This window comes from Pseudoliparis swirei, chromosome 5 (assembly GCF_029220125.1).
Source record: "Pseudoliparis swirei isolate HS2019 ecotype Mariana Trench chromosome 5, NWPU_hadal_v1, whole genome shotgun sequence".
Lineage (NCBI taxonomy): Eukaryota > Metazoa > Chordata > Actinopteri > Perciformes > Liparidae > Pseudoliparis > Pseudoliparis swirei.
The window spans coordinates 7,002,220-7,024,904 of record NC_079392.1 but is presented as its reverse complement, the minus strand read 5'-3'; the positions used below and the strand labels follow the sequence as shown (position 1 = coordinate 7,024,904).

Below are 22,685 nucleotides of genomic sequence, written 5' to 3'. Positions count from 1 at the left end.
TATATATACAAATATATGTTACAAGTAGATATATATGTGTGTATTTCTTCAATCTGCAGTACTTTAAATCAATATCAATTCTAATACTTTAAAATCACAGAGTATGAAATTATGAAAATAAAATTGTGTTGCTATTATTATTATTCTGACTCGCAGCAAAATGGACCTGTTGCTTGTGTTATAGTTCACACGTATCCAAAGATCTGTCTGCGTGGGGACTCACTTGGCAGAGGTGCACATCATGCCCAGGTGTGAAATCCATCCAGGGTCTCAAAAGTTCTGCTAGAAATGGGGCTACGATAAAGTCTCGCCAGTAAGTCAGTCAGAGAGAGAGAGGAGGAGGAGAGGGGGGGGTGCTGAGTGTCTGTTTTGGTAGGTTTGTCCTTTCTCAGCCTGTGATTGAGGAGCTTGTTTCAGGTTCATTCACCACGTCATCGGACCACAGGCAAGTCCAGATGAAGATGTCAGATACAACAAAAGGCAGCATGTAACACACACACACACACACACACACACGGAGACACATTTGCCGCCACAGCCTTTTGTGCTGCTGCTCTCCTCATTCACGGCTTTGTGATCACGGTAACACAGTATGTGCCCTCTGGACCCGCCAACACTTAACTGCAGCATACGGCGTACGCGATGACACCGACACGAGCCGGGCCCCTAACATCGACGCGACCACAAGTATGAAGCTCGGTTTTCCATAATATACGCTGCTGCGGTCGAGTCCCCAGGTCTTGCATGTTGTGATGTACTTTCCAGATCTTCCAGTTGCTCGGCTGAGACGGTCAGGGTTAAAGAGAAGTCACGTGAGGTGATTTGAGCTGTTGCTGCAACAATACCTTTTTTGGGGGGGGGTACGCTCTGTTGCCCCAAAACGTGACTTAAACAGTCAAATTCTGACCCAGTCTTCACCCGACAGAGCGAGGGACCTCTCACGTTCAGTCTTAGCCTTTGATTTTTTTTTTTTTTTTTTTTACCTCACACCAACTGCACAGTTTGCCTTCGTTCAGTCAAGAGAGGAGATGAAGGTCAACCAGAGGCGTAAAATCAAACAGAGGGCACTGGCTCTCCCCCGACGAGCAGAAAGTGTAATATTTGTCATGATCTTCCAAAATGACTCCCTTGGCCCCGGCAGCTTCCGCGCTGTGAAAGGCCCCTTTGTCCACGTGCAAACTGCGGAGCGCTGCACCTTTTTTAGTGGCTTGTGTGCATCACTTCCCATGCACCCCGCTACGGTTCACCACGAGTTGAGAGAGGACGCACATCTGTTTCTTCCGGGTGCAATTCTTGTCAAGAATATATATTACAACCGGCCTGTGACTAGAATTAGTCAGAGCCCAAAACATATCGCTTAAAATGATTTCACCAGCATAAAGTTGTCCCAGTTTAATCTTTCATTTATCCTTTGATCCTTGATGGGCATAGATTACTAAATCTTTTTTTACTATTTTATATGTAACAGGGTCCAAATGTACACCTTCTTTAATCTGCTCTTTTTGAATATCGGCTTCTCTACTCTGCATCCCTCTGTGGATGCAGCGGCAATGTTATCTTTAAATCTGATGTCTTTCCTCTTTTCTTTTTGGTCAACTTAAAAAAACCCAAAAAAATCTGAAGTGGTGATGTCAAACTTACCGGAACACAACTGGTAGTAACCTCAGCGCTCCACACCTCAGCCCGCGATTAAAATCCCCATACAGAGTGATGCAAGGAGGGCAGTAACAACAGATGGGAGGGGGGGTCAACTCAATGGCGTTCTTAAGCAATCCATGGTTGGTTCACTTTCTACGTGACCACTAGAATCGAAGTGACAGTCGGTTTCAACAAAAAAATTTCACACGAGCAACATTTGAGTTCAACTTAAAATTCATAAAGTCACACGACACTTTGTCGCACAAACTTAGTTGGCGCCTCGTTTAAGAGAAACGCTGCACGTCCTTTTTCGTGGACAAAAGTGCACGGAGCCGTTGCTGCGTCCTGGTCGTCCGAGGTTCGAGGTTACATTAGCAAAGTTAAAGCTGGAGGAGACGTCACGCTGATCGGCGTGGCGGCACTAAGCCGCTTAATTAAAGAGCTGTCATAACCTGTGGCATGTTCCAAAGTGAGCCGGCTCCTCCCAAGGGGAGGTGCTTGCGGTGTCCGTGACCCCTCCAACCCTAATTACCCCCCCCCCCCGCAATATACCCCTACCCTGGCTCCAAACTTCTGCTTCTCTTGTCTCATTCCATCACACCCACAGGGCTTGTAAGATAGATAGATAGATAGATAGATATATACTTTATTAATCCCCAAGGGGAAATTTGTCAAAAGGGGAAATTTGTAAAGCCGAGCCCGGCGCCCCGCCGACTAGTCCTACGCCGCTTCTCCCGGTTGACTTTTCCCTCTCTGCTCTTGTTTCACTTCTTGCAGCTGCGGCTTTGAAGCTCGAATTCCCGACGACCGCTTCGACCGGGGTCCAACCGTCGCGAGGAGGAACTGCTGGAGAAGCTGCCCGATCCGCTCGCCACCCTCGTACCGGAAGCTGCGGGATGGCGAGAAGATCCCCCGTTCCCTGGTTGCTCCTCGCAACCTGCTGCCTGGCGTCTGCAGGTATGTGATTGGATAACTTCAATTCTCATTGGTCACATTTGCAACTGTGGTATCAGGAATACGAGACAGCCCTGTGCTCCGGGCCCCCCGCGGGGATGTGTTGTCAGACAACCGACAACTTCGCCCACACCCCTGCGACTTTCCACTGTTTCTTCTCGCGTGCCTTTCGAGACGGTGCTTGTCAAGAGTCGCAAGCGAGGGGGGGATTTACGTTCAATAAAGCGCTGACAAGTTCAATCTGAGTATACAAACACTCAGCGGGCCTCCGCGTATCTGTCAGATTGGTTGGATTGAGGCTCGGCGACTTGCCAAGTGCCTTTGTAACCTGACAGCAGTTAAACTGGCAAACCGAGAGAGAGGGAAAGTAGCCAAGTTAAAGTGCAACAAAGGCGTAGGCAGGAAGTGTGTGTGTCAGTGTGTCGTATCGGTTACCGTAAGGCCCTGGCACTGATGTCACGACTTTCCCCGTCGGAACTTTATCTCAATTGGTGAGAAATGCTGCAGCTCTCCCTTTGAGGTTGGAAATATTATACTCCCAATCGGTGAATGTGAGCAACAGTTTCCCCAGAGAGCTTAGAGCCTTTTATCCGTAGCACCCTACCACTTACTTTACTTCATCAACTTCATCTTCTCAAGTGTGCTCATCTTACGTTTCTGGCTGCTCGACGGGAGGCAGTGACTGGCCGAGGGACCGACTGACTGCACTGAAACAAAATGATGAATGAATTAGTTTAATCTAATAATAACCCCTCATATACATCTGTCATTCTTTTATTGGTTTATACCATTACACAGTGTTTCAAACTTTTTGAGGATGAAGTCTTTTCCCGATAGAAAACAGACACAATTGGATAAAAACAAAAATGAAACAACATTGGGCCTATTTTTGTCGACCATTCTGAAGCTGCTGTTTGATTGAGGTTCAACGATACACACACTGCACCGTTTACAGATAGCACAGACAATAAGGACGTACAGCTGGACCTAACGTGTCGGTCAAATGTCATTTTTGATCAGACGAAAGGCGGAGAATCACCAAGGTTATCGCAATGAATCCTTTGAGGGGGGGGGGGGGCTGCATCTCATGAGAGAACGTCACGGTAATCCAATAGCTGTGGGTGCATTCCAGTCTGAACCAAAACACGCTGGACTATTTGATTAGGGCACATCATCTGAGGACCATGTATGTTTGCACTAACATCCTGACCCCTGAATGTCAGCCCGCCGGTGGCGTGAGGTGAAAGTCATGAAGTCATTAGGGTGCATCCTCTGGGGACCATCAATGTCTGTGTTCACTTTCAGGGCGAGCCCTCCGACAACAGACATTGCCGGAGAGCCCTGCTGCTCGTGCGGTTCGGAGAAACAAGGCTTATACGTTGCATATTATTGCTTTAACATTATAGCCTTGTTTGGTGTGGTAATAAAAACAGTGGGATCGGCCAATCAGATTTGGCAGCTCTGCGTGGCTCTGCAAATATAGAAATGGCGTATAAATTACATGGCGGAAAGTCCAATTGAAATGGGTCGTTCAAAATTGTTTTTCTCAGCAGTAATGACACAGTTATTATTCATTCTTTATTTCATTGAGTTTCTTATCGCAGAAATAAATGTCCTGCTTTCCAGTGAGGAGTTGTGTTGTGGTCAGAAAGGATTGGAGTTTCAAGTTATCGGTGGAGTTGACCTCTATTATCGAGGATATGTTCCTCATCCACGCAGGCTTTTAAAATGTCATCCGCAGCTGCTTTTCAAAATGTTCAACCGACACTCGACCGCACGGTGTGATAAAAAAAATAAAAAATAAAAAGTGAATAAGAAATCTGTCAAGTTGGCAACAATAAATATCCCACACTGTGAATCTGGTGTGTATACGTTCCTCTTATTCCAGTCGAGATTTTCTTGTTTGCAGAGACTGAGCTCCCTCCGGCTTGAATCTGCAACACCCCGTGTCGTTCTTCCGCGGTGGAACGGGAATAATTACCCCCCCGCCCCCGGGTACAGGAGGAGGCACGCCGCACAGCCAGCGCTCCCAAAAAAAAGTGCTTGCGTTTGTTTTGTTTTCTTGGTGGGCCCTCAGTCTGATTGCCGCCATAGGTTTATTATTCCCAATGTTCGCTTCTATTCTCCGGAGGCTTGAACCCCACCGCTGACTTTTCTCCTCGAAACAATAGCCGTGGAGTGCGTACCCAGCAAACGTCGTTTTCTCCCACAATGCCAGGATCTCCCAACACAATGAAGTCACGCATAACGTTTTTCCCTCTAAATTCTACCTCATACGGCTCAACGCATTGTCGTGGGGGCAGATATTTACAGATAGACATCCAAGTCCCCCCCCCCCTCCCCCCACAGCGAGTTCACTCTGTGATTCAAAGACGAATCTTCAGATGCTCTCGAACAAATATTTAAAGACTTTAAAATCATTCTTCCATCTTCATCAGGTCAAATTGAATTCCACTTTTTTAGTTTCTACCACTTCGGCCTATCTTTCACCTCTCGCTCTCTCTTTCTGTCTATTCCTATCATCTCGCAGCATCTGTGTAAACAGTCACATCTGCCCCTCTGAAATTGTCAGGAGAGCTCTTACGTAATGTTTGGATTAGTCTGCAGCGAGTCTTCTCTCTGCGTAATGCTATCCAGGATCTGGGCCTCCCATAACTCCTAGAAAGTCAGGCCGAGAGCACCTTGACGTCCATATTTCAAGGCTCCGTTCTGCTCCTTCACTCACTTATTTTTTTCTCTTCTTTTTCTTCGCTGTTTATAACTTTTTTCCTCCATGTTCTTACCACCGGTTTGTGGTTGCCTCTCTCTGGCTTGCCAAAACGTTTACTTTCTGAATCCTGGGCTGAGTTTCGGTTTTTCTGAGGAATAGAGAGTCTGGCAGGAGCAATTTGCCAAATATCAATTTGAGGCACTCGCCAGAGACATTAACCGGCAGGATGCTGGTTGTACTGTAGGCACAACGCCGGGCCGGTGACTCACTGAAAAACACTCCAGTGTTACCACTTCCTCCTCCTCCTCCTCCTCCTCCTCCTCTCAAGCCTTTTCCTTGATTTTACTTATGGATCGGTTTGATTACATTACATGTCATTTAGCGACTTACAAGTGCATTGAACCGTGAGTACAAACTCAGAACAACAAGAATCAACAAAATATGATTTTTTCAAGAAAGCCAAACTACAAAAAAAAGTAATATCATAAGTAATACCATAAGTAATACCATAAGTAATACCATGAGTAATACTATAAGTAATAACAAAAGTAATAACATAATTAATAACATAAGTAATACCATAAGTAATAACATAATTAATAACATAAGTAATACCATAAGTAATACTATAAGTAATACCATGAGTAATACTATAAGTAATAACATAAGTAATTACATAAGTAATAACATAAGTAATAACATAAGTAAGTGATATTCAAGTGCCACTGAAGTGCTCATCTGTTTTTATTCAAGGTATAGCCGGAAAAGATGTGTTTTTACTTTCCAGTGGAAGATGTAGAGACTCCTGACGTCAGCTGGGAGCTGGTTCCACCAATGAGGAGCCAGGACAGCAAACAGTCTGGATTTTTTCGAGTGATTAGCTCGAAGTGACGGAGTCACAAGTCGATCGGTAGATGCCGAGCGGAGCGAACGGGCTGGATGTAGTCGGGACCCGATCTGTTCGCAGCACAGTACCCATTTACGAATGTTTTGAAGCGGATGCGGGCAGCCACTGGTAACCAGTGGAGGGACGGAGGAGCGGAGGAGTGTGGGTGAATTTAGGCTGAAGACCAGTCGAGCGGCTGCATTCTGGATGATCTGCAGAGGTCGGATGGCCTTAGCAGGGAGACCTGCCAGGAGGGAGTGACCGTAGTCTAGGCGTGAAATGACCACAGCCTGGAACAGAGCCTGGACCACAGCCTGGACCACAGTCTGGACCAGAGCCTGGAACAGAGCCTGGACCAGGGCCTGACCGCAGCCTGAAACAGGGCCTGACCGCAGTCTGGAACAGAGCCTGGACCAGGGCCTGGACCAGAGCCTGGACCAGAGCCTGGACCACAGCCTGGAACAGAGCCTGGACCAGAGCCTGGATCACAGCCTGGATCACAGCCTGGACCAGAGCCTGGACCACAGCCTGGAACAGAGTCTGGACCAGAGCCTGGAACAGAGCCTGGATCACAGCCTGGACCAGAGCCTGGACTAGAGTCTGTGCCGCCTTCTGAGTAAGAAGAGGACGTATTCTCCTGATGTTGTCCCGTGTTGCCGCGGTAATGTCGGCAGTCTAACACAGAGTTGTTGAAAGTGGTAGTGAGGTCGTGGTTGACCTCTCAGGTCGGGTCGTTGATGAATGATGGAGCTATTAGTGCAAATCTGTCGTCGTCTGCTCCTTGTGGAACCGCACACATTTACAACGGGTTAATATGACAATAACTGGAGAAGGGGAATTGAATTGTGCTCATATATATATATACGTTTCAACCTCCTGCAGCAACGTAAACAACGTTCTCTCCGTTTGCATTTTTTTGGTATACCCTTGGCAGTCAGTCACTGTGATGCCCCCCCCCCTCCCCCCCGCCCCTTCCCTTGTACAGTTGAGTAAAAAGCGTCGTCTCTATACGCGCAATGCTTTCACAAGGCCAGCAAGAAGAGGGGGGTGGCGAGGGGGGCCGTCTTAAAAATGCATTGTGCAACCGCTGTAATGTGAGAGGTGGGGTGGAGAGGGAGGAGGAAGAGGAGGAAGAGAGAGAGAGAAAGAGAGAGAGGCGGGCGTGGGTCGTCCCGTCCAACTCGACACACTCTGCACACGCACGGCGAGCCAAGTCGACGAGAGTCGCTTCCAGCGCACTCAACCAGATGTTGCCCCGTGATTCACGCAAGGAGCCTCAGCGGTTGGGATGTTTACATAGCAACGTGTGTGTGTGTGTGTGTGTGTGTGTGTTTGAGGCCTTTCCGTTTGTGTATTTTGCCCAATGAATATAGGTCACCCTGGTATCGCCCGGTGTAATTGACAATCAGGGTGTGAATTGGATCGGGAGAACGTCCGCTGTGATTTACTTGTCTCTGTGACCGCCGCTCGAGGAAGAGCGAGCGGACAGGTCTTCACTTCACGGAGAGACTCCTCTCTCCTCTCTCCTCTCTCCTCTCTCCTCCCTCCAGCTCTTTCGTATCTCGTCCGCCTCCCGCTAAGGAGACGCTGACGCAAATGTGCTGGAGTAAAACGAATCCCGCCCTTCTTTCCCTCTCTCTCTCTCTCTCTCTCTCTCCCTAGTTCCAGTAAGCAGGCGTGTAAATAATTTCGGTCGGAGACAGTAATGGGAGACAGCTGTGGCGATCGTGTGTTTTCCATTGTGTTTCAGAGTGCTATAATAATAAAAAACTAAAGAAGAAGAAAACGAAAAAGAAAAAAAAGCCACTGGAGCTGGGGAGAGTTAGAGTCAGAGAGTCATGCAGAGTGTTACTTCACTGAGGAAAGAAAGTAGTAATCCTAGAGTAATTGGACTACCCCCCCCCCCCCCCCACCCACACGAAGAAATGATGCTATTGCATCGTGTTGGAAGAGGTGTCGTTTCTTATTTTATTTAACTTAATGAGGCTGCAGAGGTGCCAGCGTTCTCAGCACACACAACTCTTTATCTGCAAAAATGGAGTCCTAATACGGGATTCTAGCCGGAGGCTTCCAGGTGGTGTCTCTCATCAGACGAGCCCCTCCTGGGGCCTCACCTTCCCCGCTCCTTTCCCACCAGACGAGTGCCGTTGAAAGACGTTGTCCCACATTTGGACGGGTCTTTTTGGAAAAACACGAGTGTCCGTCCCCAAAAAAAAAGAACTGCAGTTAAGTTTATGCATTAATCCGTCACTTTGCCCCAAAAAAAGACATTTGGGTTGAATCACACAATTGGAAATGCTCTCTTTTTTCCACTTGTTTGTAAAATCTTTTTATTTCACATTTCTAATTGAGACATCGTCGTTGTGGTCTGTTTGTAGTCGAAATAATACCCATTAGCTACAGTGGTATGCCCTTTTAAACAGCTCTGTAATAGGCTGTTATGGGAGCTGGTATAAAGCCCTGTCATTATTTGAAGCATCTGCACAATAAAAATGTTTTATATTTATAGAAGTGACTATTTAGTGTGTTAGATTCCCTCAACATGGCGTTTATCATCTGCCACCTTTTTAGATCAAAATTTTTTTTCTTTTTTTTGACTGAACTTCTATTCGTAGCGTCTTCATTGTTTAGTGACTGTTCAAACAAGCCTATTATTACACGTCACACTTTTCCGTTTGAGAGCCATCCAGCGAAGAGGCCTCCCCGGCGTCCTCTTGTGCGTGTTAAAACACGACGGCTGCGCGGCATGTGACAGGTCATTCTTCTCTCTTTTTTTTCTTTTCGCCCTCCCCTTTCCTGAAGATGAAGAACCCCGGAGGAATGTAGCTCCCTCCCTCCGAGCTTGTGTGAAAACGCTGTCCGCCGTTGCCCTTTCTCACCTCGCTGGCTCTTTCACACTCGGCTCACACACTGGCACAAAGGGCCACCATTGTTTGGCTCTTCGCTCTCCGCTGATGGCGACCTGCTGCTTCTTCTCAAAAGCCCCCGCTATCGCGTCCGAGCGATGATGTTTTCGTAAAAAGATATCACAGGATCGCGGGAAGGCCTTTCTTTGTAAAGCTGCTATTTTATTGTTTTTTTGTGTTTTTTTTAAACAAGTCACTGCACTAAATCTGCTTGCTTTCATTGATCTAGCTCAATCCTCTCCACATGCCCTCTTGGATGTTACATTCCAGAACAGAAAAGGTCAAATCGGGCTATTTTTGATATCCATAAACGATATCTGTCTGATCTCGATCGAGGCATGGGCGAAATGTGCACGAGTCATTACGAATGTGAGTGCACTGGGATTCTTCAGTGTTGTGCATGATCTACAACATGGCTTCTCTGACTTACAGCCAGGAACTCGACAAGCAGCCTTCAAGCTGTCAGCGAGCCCGTCCAACATATTGACTTTCCATCACTGACGGCGGTGGATAATAAGAATATATACACTTTTATTTATCCCCAAGGGGAAATTAGTTCTCTGCATTTAACCCATCCTTAGTTATTAAGGAGCTAAATACTGCACGTTGAGGATTTAGACCATCCAACGCAAAAAGGAACTAGAACGGGCACTCGGTAGAGCGCATACCTTCGCATATCACAAGATTGGGCATTGAATTATGAACATTTTGGCATTAGTTGCATGCCAATTGGATAGAAATTGACCGCGCTATGGTAAAAAGAAGATTTTGACCTTTTCATGACCTTGACCTTTGACCCGATCGATCCCAAAATCTAATCAAATGGTCCCCGGATAATAACCAATCATCCCACCAAATTTCATGCGATTCGGTTTAATACTTTTTTAGTTATGCGACTAAAACGCATACAAATAAATAAATAAATACACGGCGATCAAAACATAACCGTCCGCATTTTCAATGCGAAGGTAATGAGGCCGGGAACAAGTTGGACAGCACTAGTGACCCCAGGGCACACCTTACCCCCCCCCTTCAACATGCTTTTTGCGGGCATCTGTGATTGATGATGATGAGACGCCCGCCGTTTCTCTTCATCTCCCCGTTTTATTTCTCCCCGCACTTCTGCTCGGATACTTTTTACTCATTTTTTTGTGCCCAGTAAAAAAAAAAATCCAATTTCTATGGTTTTCTATATGCGCCAATCATCGCGAGCGTCCTTTAACGAGCGCAACCCCGTGATTGGCTCACTGCCGCGGCAGCTGCAACCCAGACAAGCAGCTCTGAACACGGAGATGTTTTGAGCTTACTGGGCTGACGGTACGCTTTTTAGTTTTTTTGCAGAGTATTTCTCTTTATCTCACCTCTGGCCACAGGTGGAACACACAACTCACATTCACATGCTATCAGTTTCACTGCAAGGCCACCGGTGCACAGCCCATGTTCATTATCAAACAAAATGAGATGGACAAAAATCTACTTTGCATCCGACGGTGCTCCCTCGCGATGACTTATGAAGAAATATACTTCACGTTTTGACTTTGCTTAACAACTGGAAACGTTGCTACTCCAAAACTGTACAGCTGTAGTTCACTGATACTGAACATATAGGTGCTTGGCTACTTAACCATTTACTGCTTTTTTTTTTAGAGACGCCTACAGCCAGTTCTCGTTTGGTGACTTGTGCTGACAGCTTTTCTTGCTCCCCGATATTAACGGTCCAGACAGCACATGTCAGCGCCCATCAGCAAAGACATGCGGCGACGGAACAGCCAGTAAAGTCTTTAGTCGCATGCACACATGCTCGGCGGTCTCACTTTACACAGTGGCTCCTGTGTTCCTCTGGGAATTAGCCTTGTCATGCATCTCTTCAAAGCCCCCTCTGATTTACGTCTGCATTCAGAGGCAGTGGGAAATGTGCCCGCTTCCATCTCCTCGGCTTGTCTGTGTCTTCTCGTGCCGCTCGTAATTGGCCAGTTTTTAAAAATTTTTATTTAACTAATGGTGATGGTTTACCAACATGTGCACACTTCATCTGTCAGGGCTGATGAATAATAACCAGGCTCACTGTCAGTAACGGGAAGGTGTTGCATGTAACGACTGCATCTTCATTAAACAGAACAGCACTTCCTTTTTGTAGATCAATTACAAATAAACCAAGTACTTTTAAATTTAAAAACAAATAGTTTACACACCCCCCCCCCCACACACACACAAAACACATAACTAAAGCCATTCCTGACAACCTCAGTTGTAGTTTGTGTTTATTGCTACTTAGCAAATGTTGGTATGCTACGATGCTAAGCTAAGATGTGGCAACAAACACACGCCTGCTAAACATGAGCATGTTAGCTCCGCCCCTGTCGTCAGCATTCAGCTGCAGCCTCGCGGAGCCGCCGGCGTGGCTGCAGATGCTTCGTCTTGTTTTTTGGAAAACTATAGCATCATTATAACCCCCCCACATTCCCCTTATTAATAATGTACTACATTGGTATAATCTATAATACGAACATACAGTCACTCTCATGCAATATACATTAATTCTTGCCATTTACATTTGCATAGAGTACACATTACCCCTATGCTTCATAATACATTAATAACAATATCAATATTCTCCCATATATTTTCTATTATAATATCTTTCTATATGTATTAATTTAAAACATAAGACCTCTGCAGATGTTATCAAAGTAAACTATTACAACCTAACAATGTATACCAGCGCAGGAATGAGCATTCATATCTTCCCTTCATATACTTGCTCTGCGTGCACATCCATGCCTCCACATTTCCCATAGAGATTAATTAAAGTCCATTTAAACAGACGTTTTTTTTCTCCATTTGCATGCCAGCTGACAGCATCATGGACCAGCAGAGTGTGCTTTGGGTGTTATGGAGTTCCACACTGGCTTTCCAGGATATGCGACTTCAGATTTCACACTTTGAGGGTTGAGTTTACAACTTCCCCCAGTGGACTTCAGGCTCACCCGTTCCCTCCTCCCTTCATCCCGTTGCAGCTTCCTCCTCTTTTGCCTTCAAGGGATAAATCCTTTTCATCGGCAACCCACACTACCCTTATGATGAAAACTTCCTGTCGTAGTGGCTCAAGATTCAGGGGTGAGTGGGGCTGCGCTAATGTCAACACTGCAGAGCCAGCGATTATTATTTTTTTAGTACAAAGCCCCCTGAGGAAAAACAAAAGCGGGCAGAATGTTACGTTCCTTAAACTGGCTTGTGCGGTTCATGGGAATCATGCCCCGCGGTGAAATAGAAGAGACCAGAGGATTCATTTAATCCTGTAGTTCATATGGAAACTGGGATATCTCAGGTATAGGGACGAGAAATATAGAAACAAAGAGGCCCCTTTGTGCTATTGTAATTAAATCGGCCTTATTATATATCTTTCCATTATTGGACATTCAGTTTCATTATTGTCCTTTTTTTTTCACAATAGGAAATAAAAACATTGTTATTGTCCGTTGACATGTGCGATGTGATCTTCACTGCTCTGACTTTCTTATGAATCTGGAGAAACAAGATTAGCCTGCATGCTAATTTTGGGAACTAGAAACACACACACACACACACACACACACACACACACACACACACACACACACACACACACACACACACACACACACACACACACACACACACACACACACACACACACACACACACACACACACACACACACACACACACACACACACACACACACACACATGTTGGGGAGGTTCTGTTTGTTTATCTTTGGAAATGGCTTTGTGGGAATATCAGATTTGTCCCGAACTGGCACACAGAGTGACATCACGTCCGGTGCCCACAGCGTCTCAGTGTGTGAAGCAACAGGAAGTGCGTTCTTTGGAGGCGGAGACGCTCGTCTCTGGTGGAGATATTGATGCTTTCACCTCACAGGGACGGTCATGCTTTCGTGGTCTCTCAGTTTGAAATTGAAAGATAAATAAACATGGTCCACTTTAGTATTTTAATGTAATTACTTTACAATATTATGTTTTTGAATGTCTGATGTGACAGTAAACTGATTTTTCTTAATGTTTTAGACTTTTGGTTGGGAAAAATAAGTCCTCTGAAGACATCACATTGGGCTCATGTGATGAGCATTCTTCTGTATTTTATAGATCAAATGAAAACATGTCGTTATTAGTCTAATATTTTTCGCAAACACTAATAATGTGAGTATCCTTTGTTGATAACATTGTGTGCATTCTTCAGGTTTATATTTTCTTCATTTTTATGTTCATCTTCTGAGCAAAATAATTAATGTTCCATTATGTTGGTGGAGTAACCACAGCAACCGTGTGACTAATATATAATGTGTGTAGCAATAGGACATCAGCAGACATGTGTGTATAATATAACATATTCAGAAGGACAAACGCAGAACTCTTTGGAGAATTACAAATTCATTGCAGTCGTATTTCTTCTGCGGCTGCAGGCCGGCTCTGCTTTCCTTAAAAGTTCTTGTAATCCTCGTCTGGTCGAATTTCACTGAAGTTTTTCGCAATCGCTGAAAAAAACTGACCGTTCTCATACAGCGATTGGTTTCTTCTAAAAACGGTGGCAGGGATTTGAATCGCTGTCCTTTTATCACACGTTAGGAACAGACTGGAAAACAACATATTGGAAGGACACATCAGCACTTGAATCATAAAAGAGGTTATATGTCCAAAAGGGGGCTGCCAAAGAATGAGAACTGTCTAGTGACATCACCGTCTGGATCCCACATTGTTTAAATATATCGAGAGTGAGTATTTATACGATGCTCCCTCTTAATTTAGATTTACGATGTTCCCTTACCGTCTCAGCTCCGAGACTATGACAGACAATCCTACACACATTTTAGGCAATACAAATGAACTAAATGTTAATATTCCAGAAAATATATATTCCTCTCGCACGTGGTCTTGTAATGCCAAATCTGGTGTTGCTCTTTGAATCAGCCCGTGTATATTTAGTGCAGATCCCCCTAAAAGGCATAAGTGAAGAAATAAACATTTCGCTGTGGGTGGCCGGGAGAAAAAGAGTTACTTTAAGGTGGTGCGTCAGTCACAAGTCTTTCATCTAATGCCGAGTATCGTCACGCTATTATTATTAATATTAATATTATTATTATTATTATCATCATCATCATCATTATTATCATTATTATTATTATTATTATTCTTATATTATGTAAAATATGCTACAGTGTTATTATTATTTTTATTTAAACGGACCATGTACAGTTACAAAATAAATGTCACCGTTTGATGCACTGTACCGGATTGTAGCTATACAGCTACATTGCATTAGTAATCCCTTGACAGACCATAATAAACATAAAACAATAACAAACAGTCCAGGATAAGACACAATACAACAGTATATGTGGTAAGAAGAACACAAAATACAGTACAGCACATTAAAAGTAAGTACCACATACTATTAAAAGTAAGTAATAAAAACCATTAAAAGTAAGTAATACGAGCTATAATAATTGTGCTCAATGAGTACAGCGCTGACCAGCTTTAAACTGATTTTTGAGGATTATTTTGTGCTGATAGAGCTGCAGCTCTTCCCCACGTCAGGCATGTTGTTCATGATAACCAGTGAGTTGAAGAAGTATTAAGATAAGGTGGTTTGGGCAACTGAAAAGGGCGGATGGAAGTAACTAAAACCACCAAACTCCTCTCACACTTTTTGAGATGTGGTTTTACACCTGTGACATTTGCGGGAGGGTTCTTAAAAACGCTGCATCAGCATGCGAACTCTAAAGAAGTCCTCACCCTCGACAAGAAGGATTGCGGACACGCTGGGATGTGACGAGGTGATCTCGCAGGATCCGAATCCGAATAGCTGCTTGGTAACAAGCATCTCTTGATAGACATCGGTGGCTAAATAAAGTCTGATCTATTTCTGATCCTCGGTTTGTTTGCTCTCGATACGGCAGCGATCAGAAACAAGCACAGCGTTGTGTGAAACCGCAGGGCACAGCAAGCCGGTGGGTGGTACTACCCATCTTTTCTTTCTCCCTTTCAGAGTTTCAGATCATTCCTCGGTTGAAACGGAGTCACAACTCCCAGCATGCAAAGCTCCAAGCTTAATTTAAATGAATTGTGATTTGTGACTTGACCGCACGGCTGGACAGGGAGGTGGGATTCATGAGATGTTGATCAGGAAGATCAGGATCTGACCATCTGGTCCCTATTGGCCTAGCTGTTGCTGATTTAGACTCAGTTCTAGGAGAAATAGGCTCACGCATCAACGATATGAATTGAAAGGCAAGAAATTGGTTGGTGGAGCACTCTTGCTTTTTTAAAATTTTTACATTTATATTTTATTAGTGTTCAGAATCTCACATACACATATTTACATTTTTCAGATTCTTTGTATAAAGAGAAGTAAAAAAACAAAAAAATAAACACATATGCAAATAAAGAAACATCACTCCTGCTTTTTCAAGTCAAAATAGATGTAACGGATAATGAAGGTATAGGATCGTTCATCTTTATAGCACGATGAAAAACTGCGGATCAGATTTCGCCTCACCAGAGTTTTTTTGTTTTTTTAAAATGAATGTGAAGCCCAAAATGTGCACTGCATTTCCCTTTTTTTTGGTTTAATCATTTTCATATATTGAAGAGCTGAGGTTTTGGGGGTATTAGTCCGTAGCTCACCACAATACAGTTAGCTGTCTGGTAAGTTTCACTTAACATCTAAGGTCCCTCGAGTGGGGAGCGTCAAGCCGCAAAGGCGTCTAGAATGGACACCACAGATTTAGAGTTTTTGCCTATTTCACTGCGGGATATATTAGATGGGTCATACGCTCCGCGCCGCTCGTCTTTCGCGCGGTTGGTACTCCCATGTCCCTGAAGACGTTCAATAAATTTGAGCGATTGCTGTTCCAGCTGGAGTATCAGATTGTCGGTTCTGGCTGTATCTGTTGGGTTTTACATTAACGTCTGAGAGAGTGTCTGGCCGGACGAACAGCAGCCCTCTCATTTCTCTGCTGTGGGCGTTCGGCAGCCGGACAGGACGTACTCTGTCCCCCATCGATGACCAAAGAAAACATGGCGGGAGAGGAGGGGGGCAGACAAGGTGACAGAAGATATAAAGCTGTGATCCAACAGTTGCGAGCTTTTTATTTTTTCTCCTATTCATCTCTTTGTTTTCCTGCCCGATGAGGCTGCAGGCCTGATGGTTCGAGCACATGCGACGGCGTTGGGACCGGAGTGACGAAGGCCTCGTGCTTTTTAGTTTTCTGTCGTCCTGATCCAATGACGTAAACGCACACGGCTTATTTGAAAGCGTCGATTGAATTAAAAACGGTGGTGTCACGACTCAAAAACAGGACCCAAGAGCACGACTCCAAAGTTCAGGGCAATCAAAAAGGGTTTATACAAACAGAGGAAGTCCCCAAAAATTCCAAAAAAACAAAGTACAACTTAAAGTTGCTGCTGAGCAGGGAACAAAGATCGGGTTTAGAAAAACAGAAAATCACAGGTATGCTGGAAAAAGACTTGATCATAGTATAAAACAAAATCACAGCTATGCTGGAAAAGCAAACCAGGACAAAAGACTACACTATCAAGAACAACACTTACTTAGACTAGAACGATCAGGAAGAGACAAGACGATCTGACACAAGACACAGGGAGACACAGGCTTAAAATACATGAGGAAATGGGGAACAGGTGGACACAATCAGGGGTGGAGCAGGCAATCACACTAACGAGGAAACACCTGGGCAGGAAATAAAGTTTCTGAAACGAGAGAGGACACTTACTACAAAATAAAAGCGGACATGGAAAACAGGACTAAAACCTAAAACTTAACATAACCTCCTCCACACACGTCACTTTAACATGCACTTTTAACTTAAACACACGTCACATGTAACATACACGTTAACTTAAACATACATGTCTCTTGAAACGCACACCTAAACACACACCTAAACACTTTAACGTTATTTGTTTATCTTTGTTTATCTTTATCTTATTTGTTTATCTTTATTTATCTTCATCTTATCTTATACTTAAGTTAATACACACTTTGCACTGTTGCTGTCGCGTTGATTGTTGTTTGTCATGTCAAATGTTGCACCTTTCGCCAAATAAATTCCTCGTTTGTGTAAACATTCCTGGCAATAAACGGATTCTGATTCTGATTCTGAGATATGACAGGTGGTTATTTGAGGAAATATACATAGATACAATAGGATTTGTTTTTGGTGTTTTTGGTTTAGCTGTCCGCAATCGACCTGTTTTAGTTAAGTTTTACGGCTCTCACTATCGTAGGCAGCTGTTTTCAGGGTATAATATATATACAGTGTATAAATATATGCTTGTGTTGCTCTGTTTTTTTCTGGATGTAAACAACCCTGCGCTATAACTCTTAACTACGTCTATTTAAAGGTGACCTGAAGGTCAGTGGTGAGATCAGCTGATGGATGCTCAGGCTAGAAACTGTTGTTAGAGTGGCACCTGAGGAAATACAATATTTACATATTCACAAAGTAAGGGTGTTCCATCAAGGCCGATTGGTGGAAGCACTGTCGGTCGATATTGATCGTCAATCTTTTATGTTGGTCTTTATCATTCAGTTCCATTTCAAAGTCCATCCATTATAAGTATTAGAAATAGCCTTCTGTCAGTGACTTAGTTGTGCCTAAACAGAGAGCTGGCGCGACGAGGACACACACACACACACACACACACACACACACAGACACAAACACACACACACACACTAAGATTTTGGTTTGCTCGAGATTGAAGCATTGCACAGACACAAACATGTCTCTCTTAAACTCAACAAAAGCACTATATCATAACACTTTTCTATGCACACTGCCCTTTTCTGTTGTATTTTTAAGCAATAAAACCCCCCCAAAAACAGATCATTGCCCAATGTGTATTGTAATGTTGTGTCAGTCTCCCAGAAAGAGCTACGTGTTTCTTTGTTGGTCTGGCAGTTGTTTGTTATTCTCCATGTGCGAGGGGGGAAAAAGTGAGTTGGAGTGCCCTCAGACATGTTTGTGGGAGTGAGGCTTGATGACATGGTTAGGCTTCAGGTCCTTCGGGAGGAAAAGGGAGGAGGAGAGGGGTGGGGGGGGGGGGGGGATAAAGCAGGGGGGTTGAAATATTGATGCAGCACAGGTTTTTACCATTAAGAAGCCTTGTTCTTTTATCACCATGTTTTATTATCTACGTAAGCTCCCCGATACGAGTTCATCTCCCCGGAGTGATTCACAGTCGACGGGAGGCAGCACAAAGTTCAGGTTGAGACATCTGTCGAGGGCTTGGGATTCATCTCAACGGACAAATATGGTAAGAATAAAGCCTCTGTTCCTTCTCACAACAAGGAGAGGGGAGCCGCGCCGCACATAATCTCTGGCTTCGTGGCTCATGCACCGTCGACTTATTGGAAAGCATGTGAAGGGAGAAACTACAGCAATGTGTACAATACGGTTCTCCCCCCCCCCCCCTCAGCCGTACCCCACAGTGGAGGATTCTTACAACATTGTTGTTTAACCGCCTTTCACTCGGATTCTTTAACGCTTTCCAAATGTTCCATCTGATTGCAATTGGCAGCCTTGTGCGCGTGAAGCGCGATGTGTTTTGAAACGCGAGCGGGCCTCGGCTGGCACAGGGCCGTGGGGGTAAAAAATACGAGGTCTGACCCCGGTGGAAAGAAAGAAGGGAAAAAAACATTCCCACAGTATACGTGTCTCTCTAATGGAAACGGGCTGTTTGGTACCTCGCTCTCTTTGTGTGTGTGCCACCCCGGCTTCGTGTGAGAATGGGTGTGTACTCGTGGATGTGCGGGTTACACCCCGAATGTGACTGAGGTCACTGAACTGTTGATTACAGCTGACTGTGCAGAACACCGATAGAGACCCGACTGGCGGAGGTTTTACTTGGCTGTCCGGGCCCAGAGAGAAAGAGATGGTGATAAGCCTCTATCCAGAACCCTTTTATGGAATTTCATGGCCAATAAAGATCAGTTATGATAATGAACAGATTGTTATGAACAAATTAGTTCATATAAGCGAAAACGTCCTTCGTGGGATTGCCACTATGAGAAGCAGCCAGTTGAACATTTTAGTTGAGTCGTGCTTATGTTTCCACAGTCGATGCAGATTTAGAAAACAAGTTTATTATGATAAGAAAGACATTTATTCATTATCTTTTCGTTTCTGCATAAATGTAGCATCGCACATCTATAATGTTGTCCCTGTTTTCAAAAAAGGAAAAAGATATCACGTTTTTTAAATTTCATGCATTCCTCTTCCGTCAAAATCTGCCTACATTGCCCACAATGCAAAAGGACTGCCGACAATCGTGTGCGCTTATTTTAACAACAGCCAATGTAGGCTACAGTCTGGTAATCTTAACGTCTTTCAAACTCCACATCGCCAGACTCTTTCGCATTTTTGTTCAGGCTGGAAGTCTTTCAATCGAGGCGGACTCGAGTGACATCACTTGAGGCAGACGTCGTGCAGCTCTCTCTGGAGACACTCGAGGCTTTACACAACTTTAAAATTCACATATGCAGTAGCACTACCGCAGACCCATAAAATAACTTAAATGTTTAGTTCCCCTCTTAAAGTGTGGACAATTTAAACAACATTTTCTATCTACACGTGACGTTAATATTTTCACAGGAGAGAAAATGGTCTGACTTGTGACCTTTTGAGAAACCTCTGCACCAGCAATTTGCTGATTAACAATATATATAATATATATATTATTTATAATATATATATATATAATATATATATATGTAATATATATAATGCAGGGCCGATATTATTTATACAATATATATTATATATATATATATATATAATATATATATTATATATATAATGCAGGACCGATATTATTTATACAATATATATATATATATATATATTATATATATTATATATATGTTATATATATATTATTGACAATATGCCTCACGTGTTCCTCAGCTGGTGGCCAGCCTGAGAGACACGACATTGTCCGGAGGAAAAACCTAAATTGAGAAAAATAAAAAGTGCATGTGCTGAATTATTTTGTTTGTGTGAAATGTGTTGGCATTCGTTGATTTTCACAACGAGGGGTTTACTTTGAACATTTGTCCGACGTCGTTCTCGTCTTCGCCCGCAGGGCCGATGTTCCGCAGCCCGTGCGAGCTGCTGCCGGTGGGGGCGGGACACCCGGTGCAGGCCACGCTGAGGAGCTTCACCGCCCTGTCGGGCTGCGCCAGCCGGGCCACCACGGGCCTCCCCCAGGAGGTCCACATCATCAACCTGAGAGGACATGCTCCAGAGGGACCAGGCAGCAAGCAGGCTGACGTGAGTCACTCTTCGTGAAAGATCGGAACTTGGGAGTCATATCGTCTACCACCGTAATTAACTCCTCAAAAAAAAAGAAGAGATAAAATTTAGCAAACAAGGGAGACATTTTTACTATCGGCGTGTATTTTTTTTACGGCAACTGCTTTAAAAAAACAACCTGTATCCTATTTTAATATTCATCTTTCTCTCTGGATGGCCAATACCGGCTGACATGAAAGACCCGTTCCAACCGGTCCAGTTGAACACACACCGAATGCTTTTTTATTTTTTTTTTCCACTTTTTTTCCACCAATGTTCAAAACAATTCTCAATTGGATGAAAGCATGGCTGTTGTCACAGGAGGCTGAACTAGATACAGCAGGCCTCACGATCAGATGAGTCCACCTTTACCTAACTCGTGACTTTCTAGAGGGGTGAAAAAAACAAAAACAAGACACGGATTATTAGTCACTCATCTAAGTGTCTGCACGGAGGTATTTTTCCAAACCGTCTATTTGTTTTGAGAAGATCTCTTCAGTACCGCTCACTCAAACTGTCAACACATCCCCCGACTGTGGGCCACAGGTTGGTGGCGGGTTTCGAGACCACTCCCTGTCTTCAGGTTTTGACAGCACGCGTCTTGGCAGGACGCCTCAAAAGTTATAGCCATAGTTGGAGGATGAATCATGGCCCCCACGGCCTCCGATAACCTTAAAACAGTCCCACCACAACTCCCCCCCCCCCCCTCTCCAGTCACTGTAGTGCGAAAAGCAGCATGTGCACACATGCCATTGCAGTTGTGCTGCTGATGCAGGCCTAGACATCGCCTCGGCCAAACGCAGTCATGTTTGCGTTTGCCGCGTCAGCAGATAAATACTGAAAGGACTTTTAGTGTTGAAGGCTGCGGTTGTTCTGAACTCAAATGATGAAGACAACAAAACAAAGTCTCTTGTTTTAATCTTTCATGTTTACGGCATGCAATGTGGGAGAGTAGGACCAAGTTGACTTTCTATTTTCCTACAGACGAGCCGTGTATTCCAGTTAATATGAGTATTTCTTGAATTATAAATACTCTGTCCGCATGTGGAACAAACAGTCACAGTTATTAGGAATGGACTGATTTGTTTCACGCAGAAAAAAAGTAGAAAAAAAAGAAGTTAACAGACGTGTAACAAACATACACTCACCTCTGAAGGAAAGGAGGCAAAACACAACAAATAAATACATCATTATAATTGAGAAACGTTTTTATTTTGAACAAAGATGTTTTAGAACAGAAAACGAAGAACTCTTTCTTTTCAGCCGTGCAATTTATGTCGCAAAAACAAAAATGTCCTGGCGTGTTCAGCCAAGTATACTTGCATCAAAGTGGATTAGGATAAGACCAAGATCAATATTTACACAGATCAGATACATTTTGTGGCCCTTTTATGAAATTTTATGATTGAGCGCAATCTCTACATACAATTTTCAGGTTTTAAATTTAAGTACACCTCTGTTGAAGCTGCCACAGCCCTTGAGCCTGGCTGTCTAAATCGTAGCTTCACGGACCAGGTAATGGTGACTGACAAGGGAGTGAAACAGGATTCTCTTGTCCAAAGTTAAACATAGTCTTCATTATTTAATTAAACGCATCTAAAAAACGTAAGAAGGAGCATATGTATTTGACATTGTTAATTGCATTTGTTCTCAACAGACGTTTATGGCATAATCAGCTCAGTAAATGACCGCTCGCAGCACAACTGTAACAGATAGTCCAGTAAAAACCTTCTGGGAAATCCATCTTCTCAACTCCATTTAACCAGCTGTTGGTAACCCATCACCTCCGTGGTCAAGTGAGGACGTTAGCGGAGGAGGCAGCCATCCAGCTTCCTTTAAGTGCTCGGCCTTCAACGAGGCTGTCGGAGGTCACGCTGATCTGTGATCTGTTAAGACATCAGGCGCTGATCATCCTGCGTCCACATTTGGGGGCAAAGGATGCTCTCACGTGAAGAGACTGTGACAAAACAGGACCACGGCGCACTTTATCACTCACCTCAATGTCAGTCTAAAGCGTGAAACGTATTCCTGGTTTCTGAAAAAGGCAACCCGAAGCGATGCCTGGGCCGCGGGGCTGACTGTGTGTGTGCGCCTGTGGCCGTCTGAGGGTTAAACGGCTGCAGGAGAACCCGCCGTGCCCCCCCCCCCCCCAGTGACTCGTCACTCAGGCGTCTGCAAAAGCCACGCCCGTTGCGACGCGGCGTGTACGTGCGCTAA

At 44.3% G+C, this 22,685-nt stretch overlaps 1 protein-coding gene across 1 annotated transcript in view; it reads left to right on the top strand.

Annotated features, from left to right (window-relative positions):
* Positions 1–22,685, top strand: part of tgfbr3 (transforming growth factor, beta receptor III) — a 73,170-nt gene that overhangs the window by 1,154 nt on the left and 49,331 nt on the right. Inside the window, exons 2-3 of the mRNA XM_056414482.1 lie at positions 2,416–2,595; positions 20,260–20,447. Of these exons, the coding sequence (XP_056270457.1) occupies positions 2,535–2,595; positions 20,260–20,447 (249 nt within the window). The 5' untranslated portion in view covers positions 2,416–2,534. The remainder of the gene's footprint in view (positions 1–2,415; positions 2,596–20,259; positions 20,448–22,685) is intronic.